The sequence below is a fragment of the Saccostrea cucullata genome, unplaced genomic scaffold (assembly GCF_032062105.1).
Source record: "Saccostrea cucullata isolate Sc308-1 unplaced genomic scaffold, CSIRO_AGI_Scuc_v1 ctg3376, whole genome shotgun sequence".
NCBI classification, from domain to species: Eukaryota; Metazoa; Mollusca; class Bivalvia; order Ostreida; family Ostreidae; genus Saccostrea; species Saccostrea cuccullata.
In genome coordinates, this window is record NW_026932957.1 from 1 (window position 1) to 11658 (window position 11658).

Below are 11658 nucleotides of genomic sequence, written 5' to 3' on the forward strand. Positions count from 1 at the left end.
TGCTTTTTTCCAGATGAGTATGACAGTATCATGAATATTGTATAAATCATGATAATGTAATTGTATGTATCACTGGAGAAACTTACCAAGGGACACCTTCTTTGAAGACCCGAAGAAGAAGTAGAGGATGACGGGGAAAAAGCTGGTATAAAGTCCGTAAACAGGGGGTAGGTTAGTCAGCAGGCCGTAGGCCATTCCTGGAAGTGAGAACAGTAACGATATACAGTCATTTATTTTACTTAATTAAGTAATGAGAGAGTGCGTAATATAAGAAACTAATGCATTTATAGATAGAACTCATGCACGGAAGATCAAAAGAAATTTGTTCATTAGTTACTCCAAAGATCAAATTAAAAATGTTGTCATTTCATTAATTATTGAAATAAGGTTCTGTATATTTTCTAACCTAGCCACAAGGGAATAAAAGATTATGCTAGTAATTTTGATAAGAATCTAAAGGCATAATTTTCTTTCTCAACAATATTTCCAGGTTAAGATCATAAATGTGACATATATTATTGATATGTAGATAAAAAACCGATATTTCATTATATTTTGTGTTATTTCTTAGATGTAAAGCTTTTCTGATTAAATTCCTTTTTTTGCATTGTTTCAAGATACATGTACTAGTAAGCTCCGAGATATACTACTTATTATATACATATGTAAAACCGTTGTAGAAAGAGGAAAAAATTTGACTTTTAAAAATTTTTAAAAAGTGTTAATTTTACAATATATTAAAAGGATCACTTCATTATACATAGGGATCTGACCTATCGGACCGGGCTTGGTTTTTTTTCTCTACAAAAAGCTTGTCGATTTCCGTTCCAATTAATGGCATTAGGCTGAATACATATAACAATATGTTTTTCCTAAATCTTTATTTCAGTGAGTAGAGGTAGAAGGAACCCTTTCATTAATTTTCTGAGTTTGTTATCTCCAAATGTAATAATTGATATTTGTATTTACTTCTCATTGTGCATAATGGTAATGTCTACTGTCTCTGAAATTCTGTTCTTTATGTCTAGGCTATATTTCCGTGGATATAATAAAACATGTCATTAAAGTGTGCAAATTATATAGGCCTAAATGAAATCCAAGGGAGTACAGTGTAGCCAAAGTCAATGTGATTAAATTCTAAGGAATATATACAAGTGAAATTAATTGCAGCTCAATGGCAATGCTGCAAAGAATACCTGTATTGAGTAACACAGAGTGTATTCGATTAAGACAACCCGTGTCGCACTAGTGTTAAATATGCGAATGCACATTGATTGAACTCTAGTGATCTAAATAAAACATCTCGTGTTGTTTAGTGTTTGTATACATATGGCGGGGAAAACAGTATATTCCCTGTATATTGGGTTTGAACAGGACAAACAATTGATTAACAAACAATATCCAACTATCAAATAAAGAATAGCAGATAATTTAATACAAGACATCAAAGCTGAAATTAATTGTTCAATAAAATTTATTTTTTGCAGATACAACCACAGAAACCTGTCGTTACTTATTTTTCTTTTTATGAAAATTTTAAATATATATTAGGTATGGGTATATTCTTTTTTATTAAACGAAAAATAAGTACACATGTAACGTCAGGTGCCTGTGGATACAACATATATTTTACAGATTATTTATCCTTGCAATATTATTTAACAAGTCAATACCTCCTCTTATTAAAATAAAAAAGTAGAATAAGAATGTCTCCACACACTTACATTGAAATATAATAGTGACGTACCATCGTTTTTGAAGCGGGGGGGGGGGGCAAGCCAGAGAAAAAAAAAGACACTTCTATTTACCGGTAGTTGGAGGAAGAGGATGTAGGTTCCACTTCTTTCAGTACCAAATTTTTATTCATACGATACGACTTCAGCCTTGCTTGGCTTTACTGTAACAAAAAGGGGGAGGAAGCAATCGGTGGTCTTTCAATGAAGATTTTTTAAAAGGAAAGAGATGTTTGGAAAAAAAAGTGTGGGGAGCACTTCCACCAGTTGCTGCGTGCCTTTATCCCCCCCCCCCCCCGGTAAAATTTTTTATAACATTTATTGTAAACAAAGAACCGGTTGGTTCTGGGGACCCGACCTCCATATTTATAAGATAACATTGTAATACATGCATGTAACTGAAATTGCTCTCACATTTGATCCTGCACTTATGTTAAAACTGAATTATTAATAATAATAATTTAACTTCATAAGGTAATTAACACGAGATATCTGTGCTGCGATTGTTAAATCTATCAAAAAAAATTTAGTTAATCAATATGCATCTATTAGACATTTTTGTAATCAAGGGATCTGTTTTACAAAAGAACTTACATCTAAGACCAAAATTGATTCTGCGATTTTATTCTTCTTGAAAAGAATTTAGAATGTTTCTATGGTAACAATTTCCAAAAAGGTTAATTTTCAAAAATTTATAATCAACGTAAGTTTTTGGTTCTATTCGTAAGTTCTTTTGTAAAACTGGCCCCAGAGGTTCGGGCAATAATTATAGGCAGATTTAAAAAAAAAAAAGATAAACTTTATTTTTTAAGAAAAAATTGAAAACTGCCAATAATAACATAGCCGTAAATTTAAGAGGTTCAGGTTGACCTTAAAACTAAAAAAAGGGAGGGATATCAAAAATTATAATGCAGACTTTTTTCATTGACGTTGTAAATTTCTAATACAAACACTGACAAATTTACGCAGAAACAGTTTTCGCATTTTAAAACAATGCGACTTCACTCCCCGCCATTTCTTTCACCTGTTACTCCAGGTAAACTGAGGAGTATACTCGCGTAACACGGGTTGATCACTTCTGTCGAAGATAGGTTGTTTTATTTACAACTCTAGTGACTCGTGTCACTCGTGTCGCTTAATCGAATATACCCACAGAGTAAGTTATTTTTGTCCTCGGAAAAAGTGAGCTTATACTGAGGTTTGTTCTGCCTGACTGACAACTGTACATTGGATTGTTACGATTTAATCTATTTAGTATTTCTTATATCAAGAATGGGCATGCATAAAGGATAGATAATTGAAGGAAAATACACAAGTCTGTAAAAAAAGGAATTAAAATAGTCTTTGAAAAGGCGAGATTTAAAACGTTAAAAGTGTGGGACCAGGTGGATTCGAACCCCCGACTTTTAAAAGAATGTTTCCACGTTGTAAAAGTCAACATATATATCAATTAACTGAGCTAGTCTGACTATAAGAATGAAAGGTATAAATTTAAAGCAGATTCAACATCAGCTTTTCTTATTTTTGTAGGTTTTTTGTGAATTTCGACCCTAGGACAGGGGTGCCCCTATAAAAATCTATCTTATAATATTCCTTACATCCCAACCTATCAAAATATCACAATTTTATATAGGAGCAGACCTGTTCTGAAGGACTTCTAGACCAAAATTCATACAATAATCAACGATTTAATGGACAAAATGGTGTTTCGGCCAACTTTGGAGGTTTATTGTAAAGTCGTAAATTATAAATTTTAGGTATAAAATACAAATTTGAAAAATTTAGACATATATACGGTAGAAAACAACAAATAAAGATTAATTTTTGAATGTCACTTTTTCCGGAAAATTGTTCTCTCCTATAGGTCAATTCTTTTGTCATAGTGAATACATCCTTACATTAAATTTATTCAACAATCAATGAATTAAATTCTTCAAATTAAAAAAAGAATACTATTAATAGTCAAGCATAAGAATTCATTTACAAATTCATTTATTTTTAATCCTCGGATTTCTTTATTTGTTTTCTAACAATTAATTATTACATTTTTTTTATTTTACAGACTTACATTAAAATTTTATCTTACATTTTTCTTAGGAATCAACAAAATCTTCATTATACGAGTCAGCAATGTTAAGATTGACGAAGCGAAACAAGTCAACCGAGAGAAAGATTGATCTCTCTTTACGCAGAAAACGATAAATACAGGTTCATTTGAACTCTAAATAATGAGGTAATGCTCAGACTTCTGAGTGTTTAAAACAATGTTGTTTTTTTTGTTTTCAAATCATCTTTTCTTATACATTTTTTATATTAATTATCATTTCTTAGATTGAATTTCAAAAAGAAAATATCATTCAAATTTGACTAATTTAAAGTTTTTTTTCTTCAAAGAATTCGTTATTTTTTTTTTGTTTTAATTTATGTGTACGATGAATAAGTTCTATGGTAAAGGTTCTATGTCAACATATTATATGATGAGATAAATGTCTGAATGGAAGAAATTATCAATTACAGGTTATTAAATTAATTTTAAATTACAAAGAATACAAGAAGCCAGTATTGTTAATCATTAAAGACTTACCTTGAGGAATATGTATGATCCCTACTGTGAGACCGGCTACAAAATCTGCCAGAAGATATTTCCGAATGCTGTATTTTTTCATAATTCCCCAAAACGGAAACAATTCTGTACAGAAAGCGCGGGAAAGTTCTCTGGTACACGTGCATTTTGGGATGTTTTCCCGTATTTTATTCAACACTCGGGTGTATTTAAATGTTTTTATATTTTTGCTGACTTTTTCTTGAGATTTTTTTAGCACTTGGGTCCGGAATTTTCCACGTGGACGGTTAAGTTCCATCAAGGTTTTTCTGACGTCTGGATCCATAATTATAAAATTATAACAAACAAAAGTATCACAAGTAAAAAGCTTCTACCATGATCTCTACTGAAGTCTTACTATTTTCTGTCATTGTGTGCTGCACATTTTGTTTCTAAAATCGCTTGTTTTGCGCTTCATTTGATAAAGCACCGGAGGCATAATGCAAAAATTGACCACATCAATTTATTTATCTGTCAAGACTAAATTACTTGTTTTCTGAAGATTAGGTGTAAAAAAGTAGCGTTACAACATTGAGATAAGTACCTGATAGACATTAATCATGATAAAAATCAACGGCCTATCATCCGTTCTCGCCCAGTAGTCCCAATGTTAACATTAGAACGGGGACATTACAAGTGTTAGAAATATAATAATATAGATATTTCAATCAATTAAGTTTGACATGTTAATTGAATTGAAAATAAATATTTAAAAAACAACTAAAATATATTTTTTTGTACTTTCATTTGCTTGTTTAAATTTTGAGAGAAGCCAGATGGAAAAATTGAAAAATGAACAAACTGATTTTTATTAATTCAACGTTCCACACCATATTTTTCAATTATAACATTATCCTACATTAATTGAGAGGTATCTGTTTATTTGCAAATATTGTCATTCCAAAAATCCTCTCGCCCCTTTGTGGACTACTGGACCGTTGGTAAGCATCCACTGAAAAACCTGACGTTCTCAATAATTCATTATGGAAATCAACTAATGTACTACACTCGTAGAAATTACTTCAAGTTAGATATCAAGGAGGGCACCATTGTTGCAAACTCACAGTCTTACTTTTTAAATTAGAACAAAACTGATTCGGGCTCAGTATATTTTGTCATGGATAAAGGGAAACCCACAAAATAGAAAAGCAAAAAATTAAGGCAATAAACATAGACAAAAGACGAAACCTAAAGACTAAGGATGTTAACAGGTGTTCGATTTTCGTTCGGACATACTGAATATTGACTTTAGTTAATAATTTTATTTGATTACTCGTTACAGCTACTTTATAGTTATCTTAAATTCAGGGTAATAATATTGAATTCTTTAAATTATTTCTAAACGCATAAGTGATTTCAAGAATATAATTCGCAAGACTGAAAACCGTCATTATATTCAGTAAGGAAATGTTTGAATTTGGTTGATTTTTGTTAATAAAATATCGGGAACATGCAATGGGAAATTGCAATCCATATCCATAAAGTCGAAAGGTAGGAAGTTGCGGGTTTTAATTACTTTTTTCATACACGAGAGGCTACTTCAAACTCGAGTTAGAATTCAAATAGATACGCTGTTAGTTATCTTCACCTTTTACATACAATTTGTTGTCCTAAAATATAGTACATAAAGCATATATTAATTTAAATCATTATTATTTGTTATACTCTAAAGTCACAGTACGGCGCTCTCTTCAAAAACAGACTTGTTGAATTTTTTATACTCATTTAAGGAATATCTGTCTTATTTTTCGATTTCATGATGTGATCAGTCGATTGGGTTGCGTGATAATTTGTATAAACGCCGAAGGGGTTTATGCATAAAATTATCACGCAAGCCAATCGATTGATCATCGTCATGAAATTGAAAAATCTGACAGTTATTACCGGCCGCCAGGAGGCGGTCGGTTATATGATATGAAAGTTTTAAGTCACCGTGCGTTTCTGCGGAGTTAGAACAATTTGAATAAAAAATATTTAACATTCATGTAATAGAATATTAAGAAAGAGTGTCTAAATGTAAAATAAAAACGCATAATAATCATAAAATTAAAATTTTATGAATAATGGGTTAAATGTTTCATCCAATCCTGATTGACAAACTCCGACGTAACTGAAGTGCGGAGAAATAAGCACACATGTTGGGCATAGTCTAAAGCAAGGACCGCGTTATATGCATGTCTAAACAAACTTTACTTTCTCTACTTCAACAGGATTTGTTGTATATATAATTTAAATTGACGTGTAAATATAAATATACATTGTACTTTTAATACGGAAATTTTTCAAAAATATGACTTAATCTTAATTTATTATCAGACAGAATATTAGGAGATTTTTCTCCAACAGACAAGGATAAAGCGCGTTTTACAACATGCCAAACCTTTTCCGTCCACATGTCACACCAAAACAAGATAGAGAAGAAATGTAGTGGCGGATCTAGAGGGAGTTGGGGGTTTCAACATCCTCTGAGCGAGCGAGGAGCCCCGCATAGTTGAAAACTTGTTACGTTTTATTTAATGTTAAACTATCTCTAGTTAGATAAGTTTAAACGTTAGTTTTAATGGTTAAGTGTTAAAACTACTTAAACATCAAACTTCCGCGAGAGTTCGTTTATAAACTTACTGAGTGCGGGGACACAGAGGGCTATGAGTAAGTTGCTTAAATACATTTTATTTGTAGCAATGTACATGTATTATGTACTGAAGAAAATCCTGGGATGTCGCATTCAAATGTTTAATGTCACAGGGATATATATTAATTAACAGATAAATAGAAGAATTCAGTTTCTAATTTATTGTATGAAAGAATTAATTGGTTTGCGGCCGATTTTTGACGCTTGCGTCAATATGTTTCTTGTTCCTTATATTTACATGCTTTGATTCCGCCAATCCACGTGCTTCAAGCCCTGCTTCTGTCTAGCTGTTTGTTCCGCCCTGCACGTGTTTTTTTTGGAACCGCGCCAATACATTGATGGGGAAATAAAGTACATTTACAATTTGTAATTTTATCTCGGACAAAAACAATGGAAATGTAAATATAAATGTATACACTTTCATAAAATTACAAGTTTCATACGTTACATGCTATCATTTCTCGTACCTCCATGGCTTTCAAAGAAAAAGAATCAGTGTAAACTCAACATTAAAGTGCACCTATGATATATAAAAATTATTGCGATTTGAAGTGCAAGAAAGCCGGATAGGCTGAGATAATTATCTCGTTAATACGAGTTAGTAACTCGTTATAACGAGTTAGTGATCTCGTAATAACGAATTTTCCTCTCGTGGACCCCAATACACTACGTCAACATTAATTTTATATTTAATTATGTTAAATTCTTCTGAATGCAGACTTAAATGTAAACGGTTATTTATTTATTGGAGAGTTAATGATATTTTGCTTTTGAGAACTGCTTTTACCTAATATTCCATTATAATTGTAAACCCTACACTGTAGGCACGTGCCATTTTAGAATTCATGTGGTACAAGAAAACAGATCTAACTAAAGATGTATGACTTGATTTTCTGGCAGATTCTAATTATGTTAATTTTGTATGAGTAGAGAATATGTGTGGTTTTGAAATAGTTACTGCCGACTTCAAATTTTTATCTAAATATTCCTTAATGATATGTTGGATTAATTTGAATGATTGATTGAATATTGTTTAACGTCCCTCTCGAGAATTTTTCACTCGTATGGAGACGCCACCACTTGCCGGTGGACAGATGCAAATTTTGTACTATACTCGATAGGCACTCAGGGCCATTGAGCAGGGAGGGATCTTTTTCATGCCAGCACCTACTGCGACACGGGACCTCGGTTTATACGGTCGCACCCCAAGGACCGGTCTCCACGTCCCACGGGAATTCGAGTGAAAATGCACACGATTTGCAGCCATACTATCGCTTTAAAATAAACAATAGTGCAATTTATTTTTCATAATGTGCTATTATATACAAATGCTAAAGGAACATCAATTTCCCCATCTATTTTTTCTCCAAAGTGAAATACTCTTCAGTTTCGATATTTTTAACAGAATTTACACTTAATCTTTTTAGGTTCTTATAATTATCATCACTGGAAAATTCATATTCATTGTAGTTTTCACAAGTGTTCTGTTCATTTTCAAAGAGATGACTATATGGCTTCTTTCCTAAACCTGGCCTCTGCTCTTCTCCTGGTACTTCTGTATTCTGGAAAGAGTTTCAAAATATTGATAACATGTTGGTGCTACATTCATCAAATTTTATAAAGCTCTTATAACCTCACTTTAGTATGTTGCGTAATAAACACATTACTCTCACGTTTAAGGGTTCTGCATATTCATATTCGTCTATTGAATTGTATATTTTTGTCTCTCCACCAGGTAGTTCATTAGCCACGGAACCGACTCTGTATAAAGTATTTGTAGCACCGTTCACCTTCCCTTTTCTGTAAAAAATATGCTTATGGACTTGCAATATGTATCATGAGTAAATGTAAATGTCTCTAAATTATTCATATATTGTTGAACAACAATTCAAAGCAAAATTCATTGGCATAATTGAGGGATACGGTTGAATTTCTATAAAGACTTCTTGGGGAGAACGCCCTGGTCAGTTTTGCGTTAGAAAGGTTAAAACTGGTAATTGATCAGGTATTTTGAAATGGTCATTGCTATTTTGATTTTCATTGATTTGAAAGTTTATATTCGATTGGTTTTTCCTAGCTGTTTAGAGTTTTCTCGCTTACTCTGACCATTCTATGTTCTTTCGCTGATCATACAAAACTAGACATATATGCACAAAGACTTTGTCTTGAAACTTAAAATTTCCTTTTCTACATTAATTACTAATATTAATTCCTTTCACATTAAAAATGATCATTATATAGTATGCAAAAGTTTTTTTTTTTTCATTTACGTTTACTAAAGTGAATGAATAATTTAAGGGGACGTTATTTTTGGAATGACTCTAATTATTGGCCAAATTAATCGAGTATAACCTGGTTTGGGTCAGTTTACTTTTTATAATCTGCGAAGCGTTATTTATTTATAAATAATTAAGCAACCGGGGATGTAAAATTTCTTTGCTTTTTATTAGTTCAAATTTTCCGCTCAGTAATACTATCTTAGTAACGGAAGTGATGGGAAGCGTGGGGAGATAAAAACTGATACATAGGCCTAGCAGCCATGTTGTTTTTTTAAATGTGGTAAGATCGAATTACGGTTTGAAGTTAAAGGTAAATTTATTAAATCAGGAATTTTTCATGAATTCCGAAGACTGAAAATGAGAGGATTGCATGGATACAGATTATTCAGCATCGGGGGGGGGGGGGGGGGGGGGGGGGGGGGGGGCTTCCCGTAGCAAACCAGCTTATACATAAATAATTTGTGTTCCATTTTGGATATCAACCAATCAGAAGCTAGAAAACAAACAAATTTAAATTATTTTATGATAATTTATTTTGAAATTTATTATTGATAACAAGATTAATATGATGTATTTGACAGAAGAAAATTGATGTAAATCAGATTATTTTTATGACTGTTGTGGGAGAGATAGATATATAAAGATGTCTATATTTGATAGTTTCCTTTATTTGATGAGAATGTGTAAAATTTAAACGATGATAATCCAAGTATTGTATTTGCAATATTTTGAACATTATGTTTGATATATCAAAATTCTATTTATTGTTTGATGATATATACAGTGCTATAATAATTATGATTCAATGTTGATTTCCCAATGTCACTCCGCCGTACAGTAAATGTTTCAGGATCTCTATCAGGATTTTTTTTTATCATTGCATTCCCCTATTACAAAAAGTGGATAATGTTTTCAAACAGAATTAGTTAACCGTCGTATTGTGGCTAATTTGTTTTCTAAGAGCATCAATTGACTTTTCTTAAGTCAAACAGCATGGGACCTTTATGCTTTAGACTGTTGAGCAGCATTCATGCTAAGTTCCCTTTGCTTTTAACCTGTTTTGTTTGATTTTGAGTTTTTCTTTTTTACAGATTTAAACACTTATCTTCAGCAAAGGCAACGATCAGAGGACATGGCATCTATTGTAAAAGGTATAGATATCGAACTGTTATCAATGTCATAAATACGGTAAATCAAAATAATCATGAACAATACAAAAACACAGAGATTTTAAAACATCTGAAATGAGATCAGGTTCCAGGGCCATAAAACTGAGACGATCTCATTTTAATCTCAATCTCACTTTTTCAATAGGGATTAATAGTGGAAAAGTGAGATTTAGATCAAAAGTAAACTCAACTCAGTATTATTGCCCCGGAGCCAGGTGGCGCGGAGGAGTAAGCTTCCCTTGTTGCATCCCCTATTAATCGAAATATCCACCGTGGCCCAAGGTATTGACAAGGTGCACAAAGAACTCCGCACTCGAATTTACCCTGAATTTTGTCAATTTAGTCAATTAAACAGTTGAATGAAATAAATGTTTACTGTACCTATCAAAATGTTTCCAAATCGTTTTCTTCTTTATCATAAGTACTATTATTACGGTTAGTAATACGCCAATGGCTATACCACCAAAAACGGCTTTTGTTGAATTCAAGTCTTCTGAATTGTCTGGAATAAAATAAGAATACAATAATTAACAATATACGTTTTATTTATTTATTTTGCTTCAAAATGTGTCAAATCATTCGAATAAATTTCCAGGAAAATTACCTTTGTCGTTCGTAACAGTGGATTCGTCTACAAGAAAGAGCAGTTTATCATATACTAAATATAAGATTGATTAAATTTCCCCCAGAAAAGGAAATGAAATCTATTATAGATTATAGTTGAGATTTTTTAAAAATCAATGTTTTATACTAAATTTAGGTATCATCTTGAAAATCACTGAAATAAGACGATAACTAATGTAATCAAGCTGAAAAATTCACTGAAACAACGCAAATGGGGAGCAGAAAAACAGAGAGACCTTTTTAAAAACATCGGAAATGGAATCGAGTGTCATAGAGGAGTAAGCATCTACTGTCGCCGAGTGAAATTTAAGGTGAAATAAAAAAAGCTCTGTTTTGATTGATCGATTTATTGTTGTTTAACATCCCTCTGGATAATTTTCTACTCATATGAAGACTCCACCATTTGTCGCTTGAAGGCTGCAGATTTGACCCATTGAACCCGCAATGTAATGCTAAAGTCCTTGTACCGCAACTCTGGAGCGAACGTTCTAACCACTGTACTACGGGGGCGACTGTGTTATATGAAGATTTCGAGGTTGTAATACTTAAAAGATATGTTCAATAGATTGAAGAATTAACAATTTGACAAATGGAACTGCATATGGTCTCTGGATACACA

At 32.1% G+C, this 11658-nt stretch overlaps 2 protein-coding genes across 2 annotated transcripts; both read right to left on the reverse strand.

The window, feature by feature from the left end:
- Positions 1–43: 43 nt before the first annotated feature.
- LOC134236644 (chloride anion exchanger-like) lies at positions 44–4620 on the reverse strand. The gene is made up of 2 exons (XM_062718817.1): positions 4318–4620; positions 44–197 (listed from the first exon to the last, which is right to left on the reverse strand). The coding sequence occupies exons 1-2, from the start codon at positions 4592–4594 to the stop codon at positions 70–72; spliced, it is 405 nt and encodes a 134-aa protein (XP_062574801.1). The 5' UTR covers positions 4595–4620; the 3' UTR covers positions 44–69.
- Positions 4621–8223: 3603 nt separating this feature from the next.
- LOC134236645 (uncharacterized) lies at positions 8224–10911 on the reverse strand. Its single transcript, XM_062718818.1, has 3 exons — positions 10797–10911; positions 8641–8767; positions 8224–8529 (listed from the first exon to the last, which is right to left on the reverse strand). Exons 1-3 carry the CDS (start codon positions 10832–10834, stop codon positions 8323–8325), a joined length of 372 nt encoding a protein of 123 aa, XP_062574802.1. The 5' UTR covers positions 10835–10911; the 3' UTR covers positions 8224–8322.
- Positions 10912–11658: the final 747 nt, after the last annotated feature.

Bases quoted from the DNA above. Each gene is read 5' to 3' on its own strand.
- LOC134236644 (XM_062718817.1), bottom strand. From the start codon at position 4,594: ATGGAACTTAACCGTCCACGTGGAAAATTCCGGACCCAAGTGCTAAAA. The intron at 198-4,317 runs GTAAGTCTTTAA...TCTCACTTCCAG, and splicing joins GATCATACATATTCCTCAAG to GAATGGCCTACGGCCTGCTG.
- LOC134236645 (XM_062718818.1), bottom strand. From the start codon at position 10,834: ATGATAAAGAAGAAAACGATTTGGAAACATTTTGATAG. The intron at 8,768-10,796 runs GTACAGTAAACA...TATTTTTTACAG, and splicing joins ATTTGGAAACATTTTGATAG to AAAAGGGAAGGTGAACGGTG. The intron at 8,530-8,640 runs GTGAGAGTAATG...AACTCTTTCCAG, and splicing joins AATATGCAGAACCCTTAAAC to AATACAGAAGTACCAGGAGA.